General features: G+C 36.6%; 3 protein-coding genes across 4 annotated transcripts; 1 reads left to right on the top strand and 2 right to left on the bottom strand.

Annotated features, from left to right (window-relative positions):
• Positions 1-11,239: 11,239 nt before the first annotated feature.
• Positions 11,240-14,517, top strand: LOC111779858 (transcription factor bHLH122). Its single transcript, XM_023660035.1, has 7 exons — positions 11,240-11,458; positions 11,806-12,641; positions 12,791-13,107; positions 13,197-13,367; positions 13,588-13,653; positions 13,733-13,801; positions 13,892-14,517. The coding sequence occupies exons 2-7, from the start codon at positions 12,047-12,049 to the stop codon at positions 13,943-13,945; spliced, it is 1,272 nt and encodes a 423-aa protein (XP_023515803.1). The 5' UTR covers positions 11,240-11,458; positions 11,806-12,046; the 3' UTR covers positions 13,946-14,517.
• Positions 14,518-19,089: 4,572 nt separating this feature from the next.
• On the bottom strand, positions 19,090-19,994 carry LOC111779857 (histone H3.2). Its single transcript, XM_023660034.1, has one exon. It carries the CDS (start codon positions 19,890-19,892, stop codon positions 19,482-19,484), a length of 411 nt encoding a protein of 136 aa, XP_023515802.1. The 5' UTR covers positions 19,893-19,994; the 3' UTR covers positions 19,090-19,481.
• Positions 19,995-21,035: 1,041 nt separating this feature from the next.
• On the bottom strand, positions 21,036-25,296 carry LOC111779856 (lysine-specific demethylase JMJ30-like). 2 transcript variants are annotated; one of them, XM_023660032.1, is made up of 6 exons: positions 24,713-25,296; positions 24,319-24,528; positions 22,965-23,096; positions 22,740-22,883; positions 21,507-21,602; positions 21,036-21,412 (listed from the first exon to the last, which is right to left on the bottom strand). In XM_023660032.1, exons 1-6 carry the CDS (start codon positions 25,184-25,186, stop codon positions 21,221-21,223), a joined length of 1,248 nt encoding a protein of 415 aa, XP_023515800.1. In that variant the 5' UTR covers positions 25,187-25,296; the 3' UTR covers positions 21,036-21,220. The 2 variants fall into 2 exon arrangements, with proteins under 2 accessions (XP_023515800.1, XP_023515801.1); XM_023660033.1 differs by lacking the exon at positions 22,740-22,883.
• Positions 25,297-27,547: the final 2,251 nt, after the last annotated feature.

The following is a 27,547-nucleotide window of genomic DNA, read 5'->3' as shown; positions in this document are numbered from 1 at the left end:
GATGTTACCGGGAGTATTTAAGGTCAGTATGACCCATGTTTGCTTAATTCAATTTTTTTTAGCTAAACCTTTAGGTGAGTTAAGCTCGCGATTGTTCAAGCTAGAGGTGTTGGTAGGTTGGGTTGGGTCGGATTGACATATTTTTAAGACCCAACCAAATTATTCGGTTAGTAAACTTTTCAACTCAAGCACCCTTTATTAAATAATAACCTAATCAACCCAACTCAACTATACATTTTTTGGTTGAGTTGCTTCAGATTCTTCAAGTTATTCAAATTTTTATTTTAATGAAAAGTGAAAGGTTAGTTCGTAGAACGATCGTAGAACATATATTTACTTATTTTCAAACATTTAATTCAAATTTGCAAACAATTTTAATTTATATTTTGAAAAATTACATTTTTTAAAAAAGTTACTAGAGAATAAACAATTATAAAATTAAATAATTATATGTATGTATAAGTGTATCGTAATCAAAAAGGTATATTTTAAAATTAATAATAAATTCGGGTCGGTTTGATTCAACTCAATCTAGATTCAAAAAAACTCACAACCAACCAATTTATAAAGTATTTATTTATTTAAGCTCAACTCCACTCTAATAACTTCATAATTCAACCCAACCCAACCAGTTGATCGAGTTTTTTTGGTCATCGAATTTTTTGAGCACCCCTATTCAAGTAATTGACAAAGCAATAAACACCCAATGATAGAGAGGCGATTCAACGTTGTTAAACAAGAACGTTTTGATCTAATTGCAAACGTAAAACCGAAGCTGCAATGTAATTTCACAATCATACTGACATCCTGTTAGTTTAAAGTCAACCCTTTTAATTTTGGACTATTTTGGGGTCCGAGCATCGATTTCTCGTTACTATAGGGTTCAAAATAACTTAGAAAGAAAGCAATGGAAAGTTTAGAAGTGTTCATTCATTTCACATTCATTCACTCTTCCATTTCCAATTGCTTCAAGATTTGGGCAAACAAGTGCTTATGGCTTAAAATTGAAGCACTTACCAAATTTTGCAACCAAGAATCCTTATTTTGGTGAAATAAATGGGAATTTTATTATTATTATTTTAATTTTTTTTTACCACTTTTTTAGGTTTCCCAATTTAGAAAGAGAATCTATTGTATCTGTTCTACACGACATGAAACATGAAAGTGAGTGTTCAAAAGAAATGGACAAATCATTGTTTTTTTTTTTTTTTTTTGTCTAAAAATAAATAATGTGTTTTTGGTTGTTCCCAAATTTAGGAATTTTTTTCCAACACATTATCCAAATGCCCATGCCCCACTTTATCCTTTTTAACAAATTTTGGTACATTTATTGTTCAATTACAAATGGTAATAACTTTATTGTTGGAATGTTGGAAGCATTTGAACCATTAAAAAAAATAGAATAAAAAGTAATTTTGAAGTGATTGATATCATTTTTTATCCGGGTTCAAAAAATTTGATGACTTGAAAAATCTAATCAACCCAACGAAATTCGTACGGTTTGGGTTGGGTATAAATGATTTTTTTTTTATGAATTAGGGTTGGTTCGTGAATTTTTCTAAAACTGTAACGACCCTGAATTTTCTACTTAATTTAAGGTCGCTACTGTTAAAATTTTATAATCTTAAAACATTGTCATGGACTTATGTGTTCGAAAACATTTTTAAAATGACACCACAAAGAGCTAAATAAAATAAATGAAGGATTAAATTAAAAACATTTTATTCTAGTCTAAGTTTAAGAAAAATAAATGTCACTGCTCTATGCATGTGGCATGGTCTCAAGTTGCGATGTTGTTGTCAATAGAAGTGTCTTGCCTTAACATGAAATAGAAGTAGCACGTGGCTTGAGTATTTAAAGAAATACTGAGTAAGTGACCCCACTATTGGGGTTAAATGTAAACACATACAATTTCATGAATGAGATCTATCATAATAGTCATTTTCCTACAGCGGCTATCTTAAGGGGTAATTGGGATGTGTACATAATTTTCCTACACACGGTTCACACATGCAAGTATGGACCCACCAGACGGTTCACACACATCCTGGGCTCCCTTTCTGATCGGGCGAGCATTCTCTGGGAGCTGTTGATGTCGGACACCCATTAAGAATAGCAACCGTCGCAGCATTAGGATAAACACAATGATCGTTTCCCTACTTGGCCGTCGCAGCATTATGATAAAAATAATGATTGTTTTTCTGCCTAATCGTCGCAGTATTATGATAACCATAATAATTGTTTTCCTATCTTGTAATGAACGATCAATTATCGAAATCTTTGATATTATTTTCGAGTTAGAAAAAACACAATATTTTTTAAAAATAATCATAATTTTAAATCTACCCATTAGAAAATTAAAAATATTTATTCTTGTTCATATTAACCTAAAATCTTGGAAGAAAAATAAGGAAATGAAAGGCAAAAAGAGTTTGAACAACTTAGACCGTTTTTGTTGACCAAATGCAATCCAACATCCTTAAAAATAACAACGCTTACATACACACACAAAGTCAACGACTTTGACCAAAAATCTTCCCAGAGAATGTCTCCTTATCAATTTGAACATAGTTCAAAGAATAAGACACTAATTACTATGTTAAAAGTCGATAATCAATAATTTACATGTTTTTTTGACAACTAAATGATGTATGACGTATGTATAACTTAGCTCGAATACTTCTAAATAAATGTGCCCGAGCTAATAATCAATCTCTCAAATTCATCGAACAAGCTACTAGAATGAACCTAGAATGAACCTACTTCGTCCAACAAAATTTAAGCAATAAGTGTAACACCCGAGTAAATAAGAGATACACGAATGAACTAAGACTACATTCGAATGAGAGCGATCCTGAGTATAAGATGGTTAAGAAAGGCTTCAAAAGCTTAAAATTTTGAAAGTCACTACCTATACCAATAAGGTGGGCTTTTCTTTTCAGTGGTTCAATCATAAAAACTTCATAAATAAACGTGTTTTACTCAGAACAATTCTACGTTGGATGATCTCCTAGAAATTTTCTTAAAAGATTAAGGACAAAAATATGCTGGAAGGACGTGTGTTGTGTTGGTCTATAAAGATAGTATTCACATAGAGGAATAAGTATTGAGCGTTACAATAAGTAGCTTTATCGATCGTTGATGTAATTAACCGAACAACTAAGAAAACCTAATTACAAGTTAGAGACATAATTAAAATTTTATAGAATCACTATGAAGTGAAAACGCTCGTGTGTGTAGGACCGTGACATAGGGCGCCCACATTTGACTTAGGCTAATTACAAATCAATTTCAATCATTAATTTGGGTGTGGTTGGTCTCCCTCTTTTTGAAATCAAAGATTTCCCCTTTTTTTCTCATATAGATATAGGTGGGAATAGAGGGTTGAATCTTTGCTTTCAAGAAAGTTTAGGTCGGTGTCGTATGAATAAAGGAAGTTTGCTAGGTCATCCGTTTAGTTGCAGAGGTGCATGCTCGAGGGTTAAGAGACATGGCATGTAGCAATTATATATCATCGTTAACACACCGCCCGGTGTCTAAGCCTGATACCATTTGTCTTGACCCAAGCCCACCACTAGTAAATATTGTCCGCTTTAGCCCGTTACGTATCATCATCAACCTCACGATTTTAAAACGTGTCTACTAAAAAAAGGTTTTCACACCCTTATACGTAATGTTTTGTTCTCCTCTCCAACCAATATGAGATCTCACACAACATGAGCAAAGTAATATCATCGTTTTCATATTTTTTGTCTTGCTTGTAAGTGCCTTACTAATAACATAGAACGAGATAAACCAAAACCAACTCTTAAAAAGTTGTTTCATTCATCGTTTAAGGATTGAGTTTCATTCATCGTTTCACAACAGATGGAAATTGTCACACAGGAAGTTGAGTCAAGACTCCCACGTCATAACGTCTCATTAAGGTGATATTTAAATGGGTAATCGTGACCATACTTATCATAATTATACATGTCATTCACATTTCCGCATCAAGTCTTATAACTATTTTTCTTATCGTACACACTACCGTCCCTTTCATATTCAACTTATGTCATCAATTAGCATACATCATCTGCTATTCACATAACAAAGTTAAACACATCCAACCCAATCATAAACCCGTGCATTAGTAGGACTACTTTATCAAATTCACGTCTAAAGATCTTTACCCAGTCTCAACGAATCTCGTCTAACCCAATAAAAACTTTAAGATAAACACATAAAAGGGAAAATACTTAATGGGTCGTCAACAATTACCCTAAAATGGCTACGAGGGTTACCTAAGCGATTAACAAAACAACGTTCTTGAAGCTAAATCTTCCCGGGTTTATAAAAGATCAGCCCAACCCACGAACATGGGAGTTTTATCGTTTACAATACTTTTCGTTTTAAATTAGTTTAGAAATCGAGATTACGATAAAATCGAACTAAAATAAAAGCATGAAGAAACGACAGTTGTTAGTGGTTGGGCATTGGAGGATTGGTTTTTGGGGTTCACAATAAGGTTTAAACATTTAAATGAAACGTATCACAAAATGATTGGTTGATTTTATTTATTGCGTAAAAGAGATTACATTATCTAATATTTTAATATGGTAGTGCTTCATTATATGTACTTAAATTAATTATTTTATTCTCTTTTTTTTATTTTAATATTAATTAAGTCCTCATTTGTGTCCCCTCTTCCCATTAAATTAGGGTTTACTCTTATTGAATTACGCCAGCTGGCATCCTCGCTGGCATCCTCGCTTTTCCCAAAGTCGTATCTAAATTAAACTTTGTTTTATGTTACGGAATCAAATAATTTTGGATTTGGTGGGTCGAGTTTTTTAGTTTAAAAGGTTTTTTTATCTGTAAAGATGTTTGTTTAACTCGTAGCGCTTAATTTATCTTGAACTGGGCGAAAAATTACCGTTTAGTCTGTATTTGTAGCGTTGAGTAAAGATGTTCATGTAATATGTAACGCCTAGTCCATCCTCAAATTGGTCGAGAAATATTTGCTTGTTTGTATTATAGAGTAAAGATGTTCATTTAACTCGTAGCGCCTAATCCACCTCGAACCGGATGAGAAATTCCCGTTTAAACAGAGATGGAGGAGAACGTAGAGAGAGAATTTTCCAATTAGCTGAAAGATTTTTAGATTATATTTCCCGTCTCCGTCTACGTCTACGTTATCTCTTATATATACATATATTTATTTATTTACTTACTACTTAATATTTAATTATCTAATTTTTATTTCAAGTCGATAAAATAAATAATTATCTTATCTATCCTAATACAAACATTATTTATCACATTTAATATTTAATGTGATGTCCCACATTGATTGGGAGGGGAACAAACCACGATTTATAAGGGTGTGGAAACCTTCTCCTAGACGCGTTTTAAAGCCTTGAGGGTAGCCGAAAAGGGAAAACCCAAAGAGAACAATATCTGCTAGCGGTGAATTTGGGGTGTTAAAAATGGTATCAGAGCCAGACACCAAACGATGTGCCAGCCTTCTTGCTGTTCCCCAAAGGGAGTAGACACTAGGTGATGTGCCACCAAACGATGTGTCAGCCTTCTTGCTGTTCCCCAAAGGGAGTAGACACGAGGCGATGTGCCAGTAAGGACGCTGGGCCCCAAAGGGGGTGGATTTGGGGGCGGTCCCACATCGATTGGAGGAAGGAAAGAGTGTCAGCAAGGACGCTGGGCCCTGAAGAGGGTGGATTGTGATGTCTCACATTGGTTGGGGAGTAGAACAAACCACCATTTATAAGGGTGTGGAAACCTTCTCCTAGCAGACGAGGGGAAGCAGGGCTAGTTACATTTAAATAGCGTATATTTAATTTTATGAAATAATTTTAAAGAAAATATAAACTCAAATTATTCTAAAAATAAATAATTATATAAAAAAAAATAACAATAATGAGAGAAAAATAATTTTCTAAAAGCTCTCAAGTGCATTTGGTAACCTATTTATTATTCTATTGACCTTGTGTTTTTTAATTTTAAAAAATAATTATTTTATTTTTATTTTTAAATCTATATTGCGTAAATCAAGAAAGGAGAAAAAAACATAAATGTCCTTTTCAATATTAATTTCTTTTTTTTATAAAGACTTCGATGAAGAGACTAAAATAATTTATTATTTAAAAAATATAATAGTTATTTTAATATATAGCAAATTATTATTTTTTTATATTTTGTCTTTGTTTGAATAAAAATTTAATATATTAATAAATTTTCATTTTTATTTAGTGTCCTTCAAGTATTTCTTACACTTTTGTTAACCATGGTTTTGACTAAAATAATTTAAAATTTAAATTCAACCCTCCGATAGTACGTCCTTTTGACATGTTTTATTCTCACTTACATGCTTCTTAGAACAACAAAGTATTCTTTACAAGGATGTGAAAATCTCTTCATAGTAGACGCGATTTAAAAACGTTGAGAGGAAGCCCGAGAGGGAAAGCCCAACGAGGACAATATTTGCTAGCGGTGAGCTTGAGCTATTACACAACAAATGATTGTTCTAAGCCAAATACAATTAACGTCGAGAAAATACAATTTATTGGTATAGATAGTAACTATCAATTCTTTAAAAAATTTCTTGACTACATTGTGACAGTAAAGGAAAGGTACGTGAATGAACCGATACCATATCCGAATGAAAGCAATCCTAAGGATAGAAGGGCTAAAAAAAGTTTAAAGCAAATGAAAATGATTACTTATACCAACAATGTGCACATTGGTTTTCGGTGACACAGGAACGAGTAATGTGACCATGTTGCAGGGGTGCAGGATTTCTGAGACCATTAGGTGCCAAATTCGGATTTTAAATCCTAGACATGAGTCATTACATACACTTTCACAGTCTTAGGACCTCTCTTGTACGCCTCACGATCACCACTAATAGATATTGTCCTCTTTGAACTTTCCCTTACGAGCTTCCCCTCGAGGTTTTAAAACGCGTTTGCTAGGCCTTTAGGGCCCAGCATCCTCACTGGCACTCGTTCTTTTCTCCAATCGATGTGGGACCCCACCAAATCCACCCCCTTTGGGCCTAGCGTCCTTCCTCACACATCGCCTCATACCCCCTTCGGGGAATAGCCTCCTCGTTGGCACGTCGCTCGATATCTGGCTCTGATACCATTTGTAATGCCCCAGAACATAGAAGTATAGTAATAACCTTAGATTAAATACGAAAATTTAGGGTCGGGTTGAATAAAAAATAATTTAAAAATGATTCTTCCCATAATATGTCCAAAACCCCATTGAAATTTGGCCAAGCTTTAGACATGATATCAACAAATCTATCTTGAGGCAATTCAATTCAATTACTTTATTATTCTCACCTCACATTAAATTGCTTCACCTAACCATACACTACTCTACCTTATTATTTAGCTTCATCGAGCTGGATTTAGAAGATTGTACGAGACTCACATGCATCATTCAACGCTTATAATTTTATAGACCACTGTAATTATATTATTCATCAGTTCTGCTTCATCGTCCTTGAACAATTATTATATACACATTTGAAATTATAATTTGATAAGAACTTTACGTGCAATTATTATGAGGAAGATATTCAACGACGAGCAATCAAATCTTTCACTGTTTAGAAACCTTTTAATGTCGTTAAAAAAGTATGTGTTCTTCATTTGATTATATCGAATCTTTCCATTTTTCACCAGCCCACTTGATACGAGTGTTGTGAGGTCATCTCGATAAGTACCGTACCAGTATTAGTTGAACGAGTTTGAATATTTTAATAGACAATGATGGATGAAAATTTTAAGTGCATGGGTTTGGGCATGACTATAAGTGTTTGTGGGTTAATGGTCCCTTAAAAGTACCATTTAAAAGAGACTATGGTGCACCATTATTTTATTTATTATCATCTGTGTTGTGTTGGGCTCTGATATCATTTGTAACAACTCAAACTCATTACTAATGATCGATTTTTCCTTAAGAGTTTAAAATACGTCCGTTAAGGAGAGGTTTTCTACACCCATATAAAAGATTCTTCATTCTCTTCTCCAATGTGATGGCTTAATCATAGGTAACGTACTGTAACAGCTCAGATCCACCGCTAACAGATATTGTCCTCTTTGGGCTTTCTCTTTTGGGCTTCCCCTCAAGGCTTCCCAGATCCACCGCTAGCAGATATTGTTCTCTTTGGGCTTTCATTTTCAGCCTTCCCCTCAAGGCTCCCTCAAGGCTTTAAAACCGCTAGGGGAAGGTTTCCACACCTTTATAAATGGTAGTTTGTTCTCCTCCCTAACCAATGTGGGACATCACAATCCACCCCCTTCGGGGCCCAGCGTCCTCGCTGGCACTCTTTCCTTCAATCGATGTGGGACCACCCCAAATTCACCCCCCCTTTGGGGACCAGCGTCCTTACTGGCACACCGCCTCGTGTCTACCCCTTTCAGGGAACAGCGAGAAGGCTGGCACATCGTCTAGTGTCTGGCTCTGATACCATTTGAAACGGCCCAGATCCACCGCTAGCAGATATTGTCCTCTTTGGGCTTTCCCTTTCGGGTTTCCCCTCAAAGCTTTAAAACGCGTCTGCTAGGGGAAGGTTTCCACACCCTTATAAATTGTGGTTTGTTCTCCTCCTCAACCAATGTGGAACATCACACGTACTAAGATTTTTACTAGGATGCAGTGAATGAAGACAAAACATGCCGAAATAACTCGTGTTTGTCTGTAGAGATATTTGCTTCTTCATTCTTAATAAGAGAAGAGTATACCATGTCAGAACCATCTGGTGTCGGTACGTGTACTCACAATTTTTATACACCAAATTATTGACCCTTCAAGATTCCTTCATTAAAATATATATTTAATAATTTGTAATGAGAGTTCACTTATTCTCCACTAGGGAAAAAAAAAATTATAAAAATTAGTTAATTTGAAGTCACTCAATAATAAATTAATAATAAATATTTGTATAGTACAAGTTTCACATGCCTATCAATACTTTTTTCCCTTTCTTCCAAGAACTTTGGATGTCTATCCTTAAAAAATGTTCGAGTGTCTCATGTGCTCTCTAAAGCTTAATAATTTTAACTAGGAAAAAAAAAATCGAGCGTAAAAAATAGTTTTCGTTAGGTCCAAAAACTCCGGTAAAAACTGTCGTTGGATGTCACGGTCATACTTGTCTAGGTCGTATAACCTATGGTCGCATGTTCGTTCCAAACTTTAAAATCATATCTACACTTGTCAGGACTAAAATGCCTCAAAATGTACTATAGGAGAACGTGACTAGTTATTAATTCTTCATACCTAGCGGTTGTTGCTTATTTGCTTACTAATCTATAACTGTGATGTCCCACATTGGTTGGGGAGGAGAACAAACCACCATTTATAAGCGTGTGGAAACTTTTCCATAGCAGACGCAAAGCCTTGAGGGAAAGCTCAAAGAAGACAATATCTTCGGTGGATTTGGGTCACTACAATAACATTGTTTTCTTAAATCGATCTCTAAACGTTTTCCAAGACTTTCTCTATTCTCGTTTTCTAAAACTTTTTTTTTCTCACAAACAGGGTTGGAGGCTTGAGCATAGGTTGTTCATTCGTGTCAACGACGACCTAAATTCTAATTGGCCGACTTACTTAAACGTGAGACAACACAAATTGAGATAGAATCGTTCTAAGGAAAACCGAGACTCGAAAGTCGTACAAAAAGGGATTCGAAAAAAAAAAAAAGTTGAAAGATCACTCCACTATCTCATTTTTTTTTTCAACTTTTTTCTTTAGAAATATATATTAAAGGTATGATCCAAAATAATATTTTTTAATTCCATGATATTAAAATACTATATAATGAGTGAACATCTATTTATTTATTAATGATTATAAAATTAATCACATATTAACCAATTATTTTATGATACTTATCTACTTAAAAGTCATTAATTAATTAATCATATTTTCAACGCTTATTTTGAGATAACATTAAGATTTTTTTTCTATAATATTATTTATTTGATTTAGTATATTTTGACCTAACGGGTATATAATATACAGATAAGATTCAATGTCTTATGTTGGTAACACTATTGGTACGATCAAGTTTGTAATTTGTTAATTGAGAATATTAATATTTCAGAAGATCATCGTATGCAACTTAATCTAATCCTGAGTGAGTTATGAACACTTGCTTGTGAGGGTTTGTCCTTTGATTTGCATGCTTGAGCGTGTTTTTGTAGTCGTTTTCATAAGCCTGTCATTTTTAGGACTTGACCAAATAGGAAGTTGGAAACATAATTTCATGAAGTGGCTCGGTTCTCTAAAGAATGGTTTGTAACCCTTGGAATTTTCTTCGAGAGGTCCTCTCAAGCCTTGGACATGTATTGGAGTCATAACGAGGAACAATTTATGGAGGAGATTCAACTGTTAGAGAAATTGAAGCAAGAAGATTAAAAACTGATCAGAACTAAGAGTTAGAATATGTAACAGTCCAAGCTCACCGCTAGCTGAGCTTAATAGAATTTAATATAAAAATGTTGTATAATTAATTAATTTAAATGTCGTATACATCTTATCACTTTTATGACACTAAATAAATGTGAAACTAAGAAAAAAACAAAGTTTAATGCTAGGATGATATAAAAGATGACCAAATTAAAGACAATTATTTATTCTTTGAAAACTTTATTGTAAAATTAATTAGTGATATTATACAATATTGATTAAAAATATATAAAATTTTTAATTCAAATTTAATTTTAGTCTATTTTTACCATAATTTTTAATTTTTTATATTTTATAAACTAAATATTATGGGATTTGGAAAATATATTTTTTATATTTAAATATGGAGACTAAAATAAATAGTTAAAATTTTTAGTGGTAAATAAATATAAAAAAAAAAAAAAAAAAAACCTAAATTATTTTATTATGTTAATTATAAAAAGCAAAAATTAAGTTAAACTTTAATTTGTTAAAAAAAAAAAATATTTAATATGACCTTTATATCCAAAGCCAGCTTTGCTTAGAATTGATCATGTGGTCCACTTACAGGACCCCACGTGGCCCGTTCTTACGTACCAGCTGACGTGGAATCAATCCAGTCATTTCTTTTCCCACATCCCGTAAATGCCCCTAAAAGGAAAGGGTATTTTTGTAATTTAAGTGCTCCACAAACATACACAATCTGAGGGCCTAGATTCTTGGACGCTCTGTTCACTTCCAATTGGTTTAAATTCAGTGAACAGAACAGAACGAAAAAACGCCATTTCATTTCATTTCATTTCATCTCTTTTTTTTTTTTTTCTTTTTTTATTTAAAAAAAACTCTCTGTAATCCCGCCGCCGTACCGGGTTACTGTTGAGTGTTTTTCCGGCAGCCGCTGTAGCTGTGGAGAAGCGAAGAGGAGAAGAAGCGGAGTGGAGAGGAGTGGAGTGGAGCTTTTTTTTTTTTTCTTATTGCTAGACCGACAAATGATGAGATTTTGGTATGTTGCGTTTGTTGTTCTTGCCTTTTTTTTCTTCCTTTCTGAATTGTGATTTTTTTTCTGTTCGTTGTTGATTTGATGTTTATATTTTTTTGATTCGTGTTGTACCGTGGAACAATGTGGTGTTGTGGCTGATTTGATAGTTGATGTTTTGCTTACTGTTAATGAATGGAGCGAGTGAGTTCTTTTGGTTGGAGTTGAAATGATTTGCTCGTGAATGAGGCTCGGAATTTTCTGCTGTGTTCTGCTACCTNAGTGTTTTTTTTTTTTTTTTTTTTCTTCGGTCTTGTGTTCTTGATTGGATTTGAGTTTAATCTAGGTCTGTTTGTTTGTTGTTTTCGAATCAGGCGGTTCAATTGAAGTTGTGTTTCTGTACGCGTTGTTAGTGAAGAAATTCGATGGTTTATGGAGTTATTTTGTATTTGAAGAAACAGATTTCTTAGTGAATTTGATTGCATTGGTGCTTCTTTGGCGTTTTGTTTTGGTTGGCGATTACTACGAATTTGGCGTAATTGAAGAAGAAGAAGTTGTTTTCGAAAGGTTCGTATTGTTTTAGTTGAAGCAGAGCTGGAGAAAGGAGGAGGATCGATGGAGGCGGATTTTCAGCAGCATCACCATATTCTTCATGAACAGTATCAGCAACAACCGCAGATGAATTCTGGCTTAACACGGTACCGTTCTGCGCCGAGTTCGTATTTCAGAAGACTGACGGATAGGGAATTCTGCGATCAGTTCTTCAATCGCCCATCCAGTCCCGAAACCGAAAGGATTTTTGCACGGTTTATGACAAGCGGGACCGCTGGAGGCGGAGGCGGCAGCCCAGAAGTTTCGTCTCAGAACCTGGCCGAGTCTCCGAAGAACGCTCAGGCTGGAGAAGTGTTTATAGCCACTGAAGCAAATCAACAAACACCTTATATGCGTAACGAAACAAAAGCTATCCATCAATTGCCAAGCAATGTCAACGGCAATTACCCACCTGCTTCGTCAACACCGAGTTTCTATCAGAGTTCAATGAAACCCCCACTTCCAAATCAGGGTATGATTTCAGGAACAGAAGGATCTGGTTCAATGGGGATTGATCTAAAGCCACGGATTAGAACAGATGGTGGAAGAACCTCGAATCTCATTCGGCAAAGTAGCTCGCCTGCTGGACTATTCGACCACATAAAGATCAATGATGGTGGTATGTAATCTTTCACCTAAGTAAATTTGAAGTTTGCTTCTCTATTCTCAACACGATCTATATTGTTTTTCTATGATCTGTTTATAATACTAGAGTTTAGCTTCCAATATTATCCCCACACGGTGCTGAAAATTCTTAGAAACTGGCAGGCTATGCAGCATTGAGAGGCATGGGAAAATTTGGAACTGGTAATAGTGTTAATGAAGAAGCTTCTTTGCCATCTCCAAGCAGGTTGAAGAGGAGCTTACCATCACACTCATCAGGGTTGATGAGTCCCATGGCTGGAATTGAGAAAAAATGTATCAGAGAAAAAACCAATCAAGACACTAAAGGCTTTGCCGAAAGCAAAACCAACGATTATGGTAGTACAAACTTCCCGGTTGGTTCTTGGGAAGAATCTGCTGTCATGTCTGATAACGATGAGGATGTGAAGTCATACTCAAATTTCAACATTCCGGACACTCAGGTATTAGCTATTTAGAGTCCATTGTGGTTGTTCTACTTGATATCTGATTCTAGTTTGTCTAATCTTTGTTGTTTTGGTGGAAAAATCAGAAGGTGGATCCAGTAAATCGCCCTCCCATGCTTGCTCATCATCTTAGTTTGCCAAATACTTCAGCAGAAATGAATGCTATTGAAAAGATCTTGCAGTTTTCAGATTCTGTCCCTTGTAAACTTCGAGCCAAGCGTGGCTGTGCTACACATCCCAGAAGCATTGCGGAGAGAGTAAGCCAGCATATATTGAACAATTAGTCATATTATCTCTCAAACCATCTACTAGATCTAGATGACCCTGGTTTTTTTCAGTCAAGTTTAGTTAAAAATATTTCATGCATTAAGTTAAAACTTAACATCTTTTAGGAATGTTCATGTTCTTGAGCGTCTCAGAATGAGATATATCCGGAGGATTCTAAACGAAGTCTTTCCCTGTATTGATAACTTTCAGGTCAGACGAACTAAAATCAGTGAACGAATGAGGAAGCTTCAAGAGCTAGTGCCCAACATGGACAAGGTAATTTTCTTTTCACTTTACTCATATAAAAATTGGTAAAGGTTGAGTTATTAAAACACCTTTCTCTTTCCCCCCACAGCAAACCAACACATCAGACATGTTAGATCTGGCAGTTGAGTACATAAAAGGCCTTCAGAAACAGGTTCAGGTAATAATAAATTCAGGACTGATTCACAAATTGGTATGATAAAGTTTCCACCACCATTTTTTTCCTTATCTTCTGTTGATTTTTGGCCAGACGCTTTCAGATAATCGTGCGAAATGTAAGTGCTCACATAGTCAGCTTCAATAATGAAAAAGGACTTGGCGTGGAAATTCTTACGTACAGAGGGATACCAATTTGAAAATTTAGGATAGAACACGAATTTCTCTGAGGATATAACTACTTATTGTGTACTAATTAAGAAGAAATAGTGGGCCAACGTGATTTTCTTTGAAGAAAGTTTGCAGAAGGAGGGACTGCATAGGACAACCAGATAGTGTGGTACAGCGATTGGAAACGGACACAAAGGACTGCTGAAAGCTGGTCGTGCATGTGAGCTTAAAGACCTTCTGGTACTTGCCACCACTGTAAATTAAATAACAATGCATGATTAGCATACATATCTTCTATTGCATGTTGTCACTCAAGAGAGAAAAAGAGAAGGAAAAAGAAAATAAGAGATTGACTTGGCCCTGGATCTGGGTAGTGGGATTAAGAAGGGAAGTGGCCATCAATGGCTGACCCAAGGAGTGGCTTAGGAAGAAGTGGGGAATAAACTGCCTGATTTGTATTAGAAAAGTTACCCATTTGGTGCTACATTCCATTATTGTTGTTGTTGCTGCTATGTGCATTATTTATCTTTGTTTCTTTGTTTTCTCTAATTATGCTCTCACTATACTCTGTTGGTTCAGAAAGGGAATCGGAATTGTGGAATATATCAGTATCAAAATGCTATCGGTTCCACATCCTCTGTTTCCCTTTCAGATGAGTGCTTTATAATAAGATTAGTGGGTTTCAGTCTAGTATTTCTTTTATAGAATATTGCCTGCATTATAAGAGCCAGAATATACTTTTTACTTTATGAAAAGGGGGATATTGTGGCCAACTTAGTGGGTGTGATCAGTGATCACAGCTACAACTTTTTCTTTTTTGGAGGGTCCCAAACGTTTTCCCATTAGACACGTCTGGTAAATATGTCCATTTAAGATTTTGTTTGTAAAGTTAGGTGGATTGGCTAGCTTCCTGGCTGGGGTTTGGTGCATTATTGAGGTTAACTTAAGGGGAAAGTTTGAGAAGAAGAAGAAGAATAGATGGTAAGGAGCTAGAGCAGCTTGGTGGTGCTTTTAGGCCAAGAGAGGAAGACCAAACATGTAATAACTTGAGTACGTAAATGCCTAAGCCCATCACTAACCGATATTGTCTTTTTTTGGGCTTTTCTTTTTGGATTTTTCCTCAAGGTTTTAAAACACATCTGCTAGGGAAAGGTTTCCACACCCTTATAAAAAAATGTTTCGTTTTCCTTCCCAACTGATGTGGGATCTCACAATCCACCTCCCTTCGAGTCCTAGCATCCTCACTAGCACACTATCTGGTGTCCACCTCCCTTCTGGGCTCAGCCTCCTCGCTGACACATCACTCGGTGTTTGACTCTAATACCATTTGTAACAGTCCAAGTCCACCACTAACAGATATTTTCTTCTTTAGACTTTCCCTTTTGAGCATCCCCTCAAGACTTTAAAACGTGTCTATTAAGAAGAGATTTTCACACCTTTATAGAGAATGCTTCGATCTCTTCCCCAACCGATGTGGGATCTCATAAACTAAGTTTTCATGATCCAACATAGAGTGACAACTCGATCAAATTAGAATAACTTAAATATAGTGCAAGTAGTCAGTCATTGATCTTTCTAACAGTGGCCGAATCTTCCCATTATTGAGCTACGGATTCAAATCTATCCATCATATTTGTAGGGAAACAGTGTGAAACATTTTTATTAACTTTTGAAAAGGAAATGTATGCCTTATAGGGAGAGTCGACAATGCCATAGTATTAAATCAGAGCCTTTAGAACAGTCGAGAAAGAGTCTTTTGAGGTTTTATTGATTACATAATTGGGGGGAGAGAGAGAGAGAAGAGAGAGTTGGTGTGAGCCATAAAGGAACTCAACGCTCCCATGGAGCCTTTGCGGTCAATTCTTCATTAAAGATATATATATATATATATATTTGGTATTGTTTCCCTGTTGATTATATCCCTGTTGATTATATCCCTGTTGATTATATCCCTGGATTCATGCTGGATTGGTTGCCAATGCAATTAAGTTTCTAGAGACAGATTGATTGATACCTTTTGATGTGAGTTCTGAAGGCAACTTTGTTTACATAAATATATATTTGGATTTGAAGGGTTTGGAATGTAGTTATGGTTAAAAAGTTTCTGTAAATGTCAGTTTATGACTGTAGAAGTAGAACATTCCTTTAGCAATTCATATTTATGACTTACCCTTTTCAGTTTTCATTGAAGGAAGCACACTTTGAGTTACCTACACTTTCTTTATTAGAAGTGAATTTAATTGCTAAATCTATTTGGTTAAGTTACATTTAAAAGTGATTCTACTAAGCTTGTTGATCACTTTTGGAAAATCAACATTCGAAGTATTCCTTAAAGGATTGAGTTTGTATTATTTTTTGTTACCTAACATTGAATATTACTTAGTTGTAAATCCTAAGTTGTCTTAAGATTTTTAAGAGTGGGCCAAATGCTAGACTTGGAACCCTAGAATTTATATGCAAGATAAGCCTTCGAGAGTGTCAATCAATTGAGCCGTTACGTTTAAAATAATGTGGTTGGATCTAATGGCCGGTGAATTATTGATCAAAGAGCAAGTTTTTGAAAGAGAGTCTTATTGATCTAGTGGTCGATGAATCATTGATCAAAAAGTGTGTAACGACTCTAGTTTTTTATTAACCTAAAGTCTCTACCACATGTATGACGTAATACCTTGTGTGGAAATATTCATTTAAAATGTTTTCATAAAACAATGTCATGGACTTACGTGTCTAAGAAAAATGTCTTAAAATAATACAACGAGAAAAAAAAAGTTAAAATAGGCATAAATAAAAACAAGACAACAAGGTCATATGTTATCCTAAGGTCTACAAAATTATATGCGACTGTCTTATGCATGTGTCATGGTTTTTAAATTTGTGATGTCGTTGCAAGGATGCTTTGCCTTTACCTAGAATGTACAAGTAACATGTGGCTTGAATATTTTAAGAAATAGCAAGTGACCCTACTATATTAGGGTTAGGAAATGCAAGACATGCAACATAAATAGGACCTATCGTTTTAAAGTCGTATTCCTTTAGGTGACTATTCTAACTGGGTCATTGGATGTGTATTTACTATTCTACGCACAGTTCATGTGCGAATATGAACGAACCCACCAGTTGGTCCATACACCTTCTGGACCCCGTTCAAGTCGAGCTAGCATTCTCCGGTGCTGTTGTCGGACACTCGAAATGAGTAATGACCGTCAAAGCATCATGTTAAACATAATGATCGTTTTTCTTTTTCATAATGTATGCGTTCGTACTCATCACAAGGAGGTAATATCCCGATGCATGTGACATACAATAATGTATGAAGTCCCAACATTTTCCCCATTAATTAACCGGTGTAAAACAACCCCTTCCTATTTTCCCTCATATCATATCATTTTATATCATAGCTTTCAAAGTATCATATCGTGTCATATCATAAAACATATCATGTCACATGTATCATATCTCAAAGCATATCATATCATTGACATAGCATATTATAAACACATCCGCATAACAGACATATGACATGTGCAAAGCCATTGGGCACGTGTTATCAAAAGCTTCTAACATATAACATATTCTCAAAAGTTTCTATATCATTGTTGACTTTTTATAAACATTTCAAAACTATATTTGAAACAAAAATGGCACAGAATGATAGATGAAAATTATAAATCAAACGTTCGTCATACTATAACATCCCAAACTCATCACTAGTAGATATTGTACTCTCTAGACTTTAAGAGAACCCAAGACTTTGTAGATAAATGTTTTGTTTTGTTCTCATCTCCTGCAGAAGAGAAGCCCAAGACTTTGTAGATAAATGTTTTGTTTTGTTCTCATCTCCTACAAATGTAGATGCAAGATCTCACACATACGATTTCAGATCGAGTCCCAACTTTTATAAAAAGCTTATAATGAATCAAAAGTTTTGAATCATTTACGAGATCGTTTCAAAATCGAGATCTTTGAGACAACTTCAGGGATTAAATGAGTAATTTAGCATCCCAGCTATTATGAACACTTAACACTCGTGCGGTTTAGCAAAATGCCGAGTGGCGGGAAAATGGCTCACAAAGTCCCAAATCCCAACCGATCACAATTCACAGACCACGCTCGCCGGAAGTGCAAGCCTACTGACGGCCAGAGAGAAGCCATTTTCGGTACCCGTCGTCACTGTTATCGGTCAAAGCAATCTAAATCTGTGAACTCTAAAGAAGGTGGAGAAAAAGTCCGGTGCAAAAGAACAAGATACTTGGCTAACTCAAATTGAAGCTCCATTTCATCAGAGACAATACCTAAGTATCCACGAACATTAGCAAAACCCATGCCATGTAATTTGTTGCATTTGTGGCTCTTCTTTTGTCTAAGTCCTAACGATTAGATGAACACAACTCTCCACAATAAACTCTCATAGCTTTACTTTGAGCAATAAACTCTCATAACTTTACTTTGAGCTTCTCCAATAAACTGCTCCTGCAAACTTCTCCACCTCATGCCAATAGAAATAGTATTCTTTGATCAAAATCCATGATCATTCTCTAGACTAATGGATGTGAGACTTTCATCCAACGATTCATCCTTGATCATGATTTCACAAAAGATCCAATCATGTTAGAAGCCAAGATGGACAAAACAACTTCTCAGCAACTATTTGAAGCCAAATGTGAGCTATCTATTAAGCTTGATGGAGATGTTAAAGTACATCAAATCTTCAAAGCTCAAAAGAAGCCATCACTGTCGAGTAAACAGAAAATGCCTCGAGAACTTGGATGAGTTAGTGATGGTTCATAGATTTGCTTCGTATGCTCTTCCAAAGCCCAATGTATATAGATCTATTTCTTGTTTTAAACACTGAATCCTCATATGTTGTCTAGATTAAGCAGAGAATACTGTGTCAAGTTTAGAGTTAGAATTGTATCTCATAATAGCACCAAATATATGGTCAAAGACCCATTTATCTATCTCTCATATATCACCTCTTTCGATATATGAATGAAAATCGTTCAAAAATGCAAACACACAGGCAATTTAAGCATTCAATCTTTAAGAGAATGAAAAAAAAGTGTTCAGAAAGAGATCAAATCATAGTATAAACCTATGTAGATCTCTATTCAAAAAATAGTATAGACTAATCCTTGTTCCATTTCAACCAGTTATGGAGGATGCATAAACATGGAGATACCAATAATTAGCCAAGAGGATGGAACCTTACATTTAATCCATTTGCAGCTGAATTGCTATAACCAATTATCCATTTCACAGAAGCTTCAGCCAATTCTACAACTACCAGCCATTATGTAGGGATGAAATTGCATGAATTTCAGCTTAGATTCAGCTTTAATTTCCTCTTAAGAATAAGAACCCTAATTCTCTTCTGCTATACGGAACGCAAAGTTCAGTGTTAGTAGACAACAGATCAGAAACAGATATCTGGAACACAAATCCAATTTGCTTGAATTCCGTTCCAAATTTTCACAAATTACATGAATCCTATCAGAGAATCACCAAATCCTAAATTAAGCCCTCTCGCCTCTAATTCTCCTAGCAAGTTGAATATCCTTAGGCATAATAGTAACTCTCTTCGCATGAATAGCGCAAAGATTTGTATCCTCAAACAACCCTACCAGGTACGCCTCGGCGGCTTCCTGAAGAGCCGCAACGGCGCTGCTCTGAAACCGAAGATCGGTTTTGAAATCCTGAGCGATCTCCCTCACTAGCCTCTGAAACGGAAGCTTCCTGATCAGAAGCTCCGTGCTCTTTTGGTACTTCCTGATCTCCCTCAGCGCCACCGTTCCTGGCCTGAATCTGTGCGGCTTCTTCACTCCTCCGGTCGCCGGAGCCGACTTCCTCGCCGCCTTAGTCGCCAACTGCTTCCTAGGCGCCTTTCCTCCCGTCGATTTCCTTGCTGTTTGCTTTGTTCTCGCCATCTTCTTCCAAGGAATTCGATCTTCTTGATAACTTTCCTGATTAACAGAGATTCACGATTGAATTTCTCAATGAACCTTGAGAGATTTCAGTATAGAAGAAGTCTGAATGATGAAAGGCGAGGAGTTTTGGTGTATTTATAGGAGGGGTTTTTGAAGAGGCGGGAAAGTTTTTGGTAAGTGTTTTGGTTTGGAGTCAATCTGGACCGTTGAATTTGACTGCTTATGAACGGCTGTGGTTTTGTGTCACGCGGATCGCGATCTGCGTGATATTTGTGAACCAACGGATTTCAGATGTCACATCATGTTCATAATTAGTAATTTTTTATTATTTTAAATTATAAATTAAAGTTTTTATTTGGAACTTACCATTTAAAATATTTTTTTTCCTTTTCAATTTATACCTTATAAGTCTTTTATTTATTTAAAATATATTGTTTTAGGATTATTAGATATAAATTTTAATTTTATATTTATTAGTTCAATTAATTTTTAGAAATTTTTCGTAAATAGGCGACAAAATTAAAAAATTTTATTGAACATAGATCCATTAAATATAAAGTTTAAGGACCAATTAAACATTTTCAAAATTTACGATCAATCCCCTTTGTTGAATATAGGATTTGGAGAACTTTAAAGTCGCATTTATGGTCGATCCTTTGTTGTAACAGTAGACACATGTACTATCTGAAAAAGAAAAGAGTCGTATGAATAAATATAAAAATATTAGATACGTACCTCAACTTGCAAAGCTGCAATTACTTAGAAATAACGTAAGAATAATATGTTAATTTCTCTTTACAGTCATACCTAATCCACAATAATTGGAGGCTTTGAACGCGAGCTACAACGACTCAGCTCGAGATGCAACAACAACTACCTTGAATACTGATTAACCACAGAGATGAAACTGAGAAGGCAACCGTTTACAGGCACATGGTTCAGACATACGACAGATGAACAAAGAGATGTGACAGAACAACTACGAATAGACAAAGTCAATAGCGATCAAACGATCGATCAACGAGGGAGAGGCCGGGCTTTGAGTTAATCTAGCTAGGACAATGAATTTAAACTCACTTTGTTAGCGTTTTTGGGTCATTGATAGCCATCTGCATCCCAAAAATTATGAACAGTCACAACTAATTGAGGCCAAAACGGTATCAATTGCATCAAGAACAAGGGCTTTCAAAAGCACATTGATCAATACATTATCTACACTGACACTGTTACAAACCTGTCCTAGGTATCAAAGGCACCATCTTATGTGGGTATAATATCATATGATTAGAGGCTAACAATGAAGAACAAAATGGCATTTTAATTTAATATCAGGAAGCACTTGAATTTTCATCACAATTGTTCCACCAAAAGCTAACACTAAAGCTAGTGGTTAAGGATCGACCATAGTGCCACCATTTTGGTGGGATATAAAGCATCTCCCCTTCCTCTAGAATGCAGTCCACAAATTCCAAGTCCACCACCTTTCCAAACTCTTTCTCGTCGATGTTGTCGAGATCGACCTTCAAAGTAAGACTTATACTGTGAGCACGAATCGATCTGTTCGTCGTTGTAAAAGCTAAAAACATAAACGTTTGTCTTATCAGATTGGTTTACCTGGCTGGAATTGCAAAGCATAGTTTCAGTGTTATACGGGTAAAGTTCTTCGGATAACGACGCATCGTATAGCCTAATGTACTTTTTGCCTAAAACCTGTGCATGAAGAGATGGGAGATTAGCTTAGTATCAAAAGTATTCGACTAACCACAGTTTCTTGGTTGAAAAATGGTCTAAAAGTGTAACAGTCTCACCGCTAGCAGATATTGTCCTCTTTGGGCTTTTTCTTTCGGACTACCCTCAAGATTTTAAAACGCGTATGTTAGGGAGAAGTTTCCACACTATTATAAACAATGTTTTGTTCTCTTCTCCAATCGATGTAGGATCTCACAATCCACCTCCTTTGGGGGCCCAGCGTCCTCGCTGACACACCGCCCAGAGTCTGGCTTTGATACCATTTGTAACAACCCAAGCCCACCGCTAGCAAATTTTGTCCTTTTGGACTTTCCCTTTCGGACTCCCCCTCAAAGTTTTAAAATGCGTATGCTAGAGAGAGTTTCCACACCCTTATAAGGATTGTTTCGTTCTCCTCTCCAACTGACATGAGATCTCATAATCCACCTCCCTTGTGGACCCAGCGTCCTCGCTGGCACATAGCCCGGTGTTTTGTATTGATACCATTTGTAACAACCCAAGCCCACCACTAGCCGATATTGTCCTTTTTAGGCTTTCCCTCTCAGACTCCCCCTTCTAGTTTTAAAACGCGTATGCTAGGGAGAGGTTTCCATACTCTTATAAGGAATGTTTCGTTCTCCTCTCCAACCGATGTAGGATCTCACAATTCACCCTCCTTGGGAGCCCAGCGTCCTCGCTGACACATCGCCTGGTGTCTGGTTTTGACACCATTTGTAACAGCGCGAGTCCATAGCTAGCAGATATTGCCATTTTTGGGCTTTCCCTACTGAGCTTCTCCTCAAAATTTTAAAACGCGTCTGCTAGAGAGAGGTTTCCACACTCTTACAAGGAATATTTCATTCTCCTCTCCAACCGACATTCACAATTCACCCCCCTTGGAAGCCCAACGTTCTCGCTGGCACACCGCACAGTGTCTGGCTCTAATACCATTTGTAACAGTCCAAGCTCACTGTTAGCAGATATTATTCTCTTTGGGCTTTCCCATTCAAGCTTCCCCTCAAGGTAAAACGCGTCTGGTAGGGAGAGGTTTCTACACCCTTATAAGAAACGTTTCATTCTTCTCTCCAACCGATATGGAATCTCACAAAAAGTACAAACCTGAGCTACCATGTTGTGATGAGGATCACGGTGTAAAGGCGTAACTATCCCAGCTGGTCCAAACCAAGCATTAAGAGACCTTAGCTCCCCACCACCGACAGAACAATAATCAGGAACACAAATGTCGTCCCGAAGCTCATTTATCTGTCTTTGAAGAAAGGAAAGTACTGAATAACACGCACAAACATGCATGGATACATATACAGAGTATAAAATGGTACATGCCTGGTCAAATAATGGATGGTGAGCAAGGTATGTGATATGATGAGAAGGATCATTGGACTGAATCCTGTCAAGAAATTGGGAAAATGTAATGAACTGTTGTTTCCATTGTGGGCGTAAATAGTTGTTCCCAACCTGAAAAGCATCAAAGCTTTACAAGTCTTCAGTTCAGAGGTGGAAAATCTATTGAGTTCCAATATCAAGTCAGCAGGAGACAGCAGGAGTTAAGCTACAATACAAACAAACAATGACAAACATAGATGAACAACAAGAAAGAACTTCTATATGTGTGATTCTAGTAACAACCAACTTCAGTGGAATTGTCTCAAAAAAACCTTAATCCACAATTTTGGATACAAATCAAATGATAGGCTTCCTCTCAAGGTTTTAAAACGCGTTTGATAGAGAGGTTTCCACACCCTTATGAGATCTCATAATCCACTTTCTTGGGAGCTCAGCATCCTCGCTGGCACACCGCCCGGTGTTTGGATCTGATACCATTTGAAACAGCTCAAGTCCACCGCTAGCAGATATTGTCCTCTTTGGGTTTTTCCTTTCGGGATTCCCCTCGAAGTTTTAAAAAGCGTATGGTAGAGTGAGAGGTTTCCACACCCTTATAAGCAATGTTTCGTTCTCCTCTCCGACTTATGTGGGATCTCACAATCCACCCCCTTGGGGGCCCAGTGTCCTCACTGACACAGCGCGCCTGGTGTTTGGCTCTAATACCATTTGTAACGGCCCAAGTTCACTGCTAGTAGATATTGCCCTATTTGGGCTTTCCCTTGCAGGTTTCTCCTTAAAGTTCTAAAACATGTTTGGTAGGGAGAGGTTTCCACACCCTTATAAGGAATGCATCGTTCTCCTCTCCAACCAATGTGGGATCTCACAATCCACCCCCTTAGGGCTCAACTTCCTCGCTAGCACACCGTCCGATGTCTAGCTCTGATACCATTTGTAACAGCCTAAGCCCACCGCTAGCACATATTGTTTTTTTGGGCTTTCCCCTACGAACTTTCCCTCAAATTTTAAAACGTGTATGGTAGGGAGAGCTTTCCACACCCTTATAAGCAATGCTTCGTTCTCCTCTCCAACCAATGTGGGATCTCATGATCCACCCCTTTGGGAGGCCAGCGTCCACGCTAGCAAACCGCCCAGTGTCTAGCTCTAATACTATTTGTAACAGCCAAGCCCACCGCTAGTAAATATTGTCCTCTTTGGGCTTTCCCTTCCGAGTTTAGGTTTTAAAACACATCCGGTAAGGAGACGTTTCCTCTCCAATCCACGTAGAATCTCACAATCCAATACTATCCAACATACGGATAACGATAATAAACAAACAAACAGATAAAGAAATCACCTCAACAGGAATTGTCCGATCACCAGCAACCCTATGTAAGTAATCCAAGCTCTTCCACTTCGTCCTAGCAGGCCAATGCGCCATACCATCACTAACAATAACAGGGAAACCTGGTTGGAAATATTCACGCAAGAATCCCTCCAGAGATAAACCAGACATCTTCACAACCATCTTATTAGTAAGAGACTTTACAGGCAAATCCCAAGCAACCTATGTGTCAAAGGAACCCATTGTTAGTGTGGGATGAATGATTATGGGTTTATAATCAAATAGTACTCTCTTCATTGATATGAGGCCTTTTGGGAAAGCCGAGCTTATGCAGAAAGTGGACAACATTTAGAACATCTTTTGGAGTTGAATTGGAAACATGGATTATATGATGAAAGAATCTCACCTCTTTATTACACTCATCACAACCCAACGAGCTCTCCATTAGACCATCCTCCGCCGCAACATCCAAAACCCTAACAATCCTGGCCTCAGCAGAGACCTTAGCAATGGCAGAATCCAAATCACTCCTCAAACGCGAACCACCCATGATCAGACCCATATCCAAAACCCTTAGAGCCTCCTTAAACTCTCCGCCAGCAAAATGGAGCCTCGCCAAGTAAAGGCAAGCCATGGAGTAGGCATCACGCCAGATTGGGAGAACAGAGGATGAGGGGCCAGAGTGAAGTTGCTCCCAGGCCATATCGGCGGCGGTTTCGGCAGCGCATGAGTCTCCGGCAGCTGCGAGAGCCGCCATGGTGACGAAGGCGTAGCCACCTTGGTCGGAGATTGAGTGGAGCAAGGAGGGGTGTTGGGCGTCGAGAAGAGGGGTTTCGAAATGGTAGGATGAAGGGGTTTGTTTAGATTCCGATGAAGACATGGTTGATCAACAGAAAAAGGGTCGCTGTTGCAGAATCGAAGAAGAAGAAGAAGAACGGAATTGAACTGAACTGAACTGAACTGAGCTGAGCTGAGCTGAACTCTGTCGGAGAGGCTTTTATGGAAGTGTGATATTTAGCGGTTAAAGATATTTTAGTCGGTGGGGTAACGCAAAACTCACTTTTATTTATTTATTTATTTATTTATTTATTAAGCAACTAGATATCTCCCCAATAAAATAATACGCTTTTTTTTATTATTATTTATTGAACGCCGAGGAGGAAATGAAGAGAGATTTACCTGTTCTTGCAACAAAAACGTGAGATTTTTCAACGTTATCGTTTTTCTTGAACCCATCTCCTTGTCAGCACTATTATTACACATTTTGGAACCATACTAAACTCGTTGAGTTCACCCTCGTCTTCCCAGAACAATGGTCTCTAAGTAATCTAGTATTNGGTTTGTGATGATTTTAAAATCTTTTATACTAGGTAATCTAGTATCCTTATGCATGAAGATAATCAATTCGGTCGTTGTGGTCGGACTCTATTATGGATTTCTGACCACATTCTCCATAGGGCCCTCTTATCTCTTCCTTCTCCGAGCTCGGGTTATGGAAGAAGGAACCGAGAAGAAAGTATCAGCAACAACAGGTTTTATTACGGGACAGCTCATGATGTTCATATCGATCTATTATGCGCCTCTGCATCTAGCATTGGGTAGACCTCATACAATAACTGTCCTAGCTCTACCGTATCTTTTGTTTCATTTCTTCTGGAACAATCACAAACACTTTTTTGATTATGGATCTACTACCAGAAACTCAATGCGTAATCTTAGCATTCAATGTGTATTCCTGAATAGTGTTAATCCTCTGCGTGTTTGCTCACTTTTCGTAAGCTAGATCGAAGGTCTCTGTTTCATTGGCATTTATGTCTGACGAGACAAAATCGTTCATCGTCCATCATTTTCTCTCTGCATTTCGTGTTTTCTTTTGTTACAGGTGAGATGTGAGAGCTTACTGAAGTGTAGGACTTTAGATATTGTCGTGGGTTCGTTGGAGGTGACCATCCAAATTATTTATATATATATATAAAAAGAGTGTTTCCACCCATGAATATGATATTGTTAGATATAACATAAAAACATAAATTAAAATATCCTCCTCTTATTTTTCTTTTCTTATTTATTTATTTATATTAAATATTAAGAATCTGAAAATATCAAGTAAGTGCATCAAAATATTTTGAGGTTTCCACGTGTCAATTAAAGGTGACAATAAATGACACGTATGTAATTGTTGGGTGAGTAAGAGAGGTACACGTAGGTGTAGAAGAGAGAGAAAAGACAAAGACAAAGAAAAATATCATTGAGAAGTCAAAATCTAATGTCTATTTCCACAACTAAAAGTAACCAATCATAATTCACAAAATAAAATCAAAATCCCTTTCATTTGAAGACAAGAAAAAAAAAAGTAATAACCAATCATTGATAGAGGAAAAAAGGTCAAGTTGTCGCCTCCTCATTCGAAAACTCATTGGGTCGGGTTGATAGAAAAAAAAATTCGTTGGGTCGGATTGATATGTTAGACTAAATTTAATTGTTCGAGTTGTAACTTTTTTTTTTTTTATAACTGTAAGGTTGATGAGATCTTATATCAGTTAGAGAGAGGAACGAAACATTTCTTTTATAAGGGTGTGGAAACATCTCCCTAATAGACGTGTTTTAAAACCGTAAGATTGATGACGATATGTAATGGGTCAAAACGGACAATATTTGCTAACAATGATCCTGAGCTATTACAAATGGTATCAGAGTCAAACAATGGGGGTGTACTAGTGAGGAGGTTGACTCCCAAGAAAGGTAGATTGTGAGATCTCACATCAGTTCGAGAGGGGAACTAAACATTCATGGCAAGGGCGTGAAAACTTCTCATTTCCAAACTCGTTTTAAAACCACGAGACTGACGATAATACGTAACATATCAAAATTAAATCGAACAATATTTGATAGCAGGTGGGCTTAGGTTACAATGTATATGTATAAAAGCAAGTCACAAGACACAACAAAGGTAATGACACGTATTCAATATTAGACAACTGAGGGAGCTCCACGTCAGAGGAGACAAAAATATCTAGCAAATTATAAAATATTTTGGAATAGCCACGTGTCAAAATACATGTCTGTGTTGGATGATTGAGAGATGTCCACGTCAGAAAATATCATTTTTAGAAGCTAAAATTTAATGCCTATTATTTAAAAAAACAATTATAGAACTAACCGAGTTTAATTTTATGCCTCCTCAATTTTAATTTAGTTTCATTTGGTTTTAATATTAATTTTTTTTAATTATTTTACAATT

The sequence above is a fragment of the Cucurbita pepo genome, chromosome LG18 (assembly GCF_002806865.2).
Source record: "Cucurbita pepo subsp. pepo cultivar mu-cu-16 chromosome LG18, ASM280686v2, whole genome shotgun sequence".
Lineage (NCBI taxonomy): Eukaryota > Viridiplantae > Streptophyta > Magnoliopsida > Cucurbitales > Cucurbitaceae > Cucurbita > Cucurbita pepo.
This window is presented reverse-complemented; position numbering and strand designations above follow the sequence as displayed.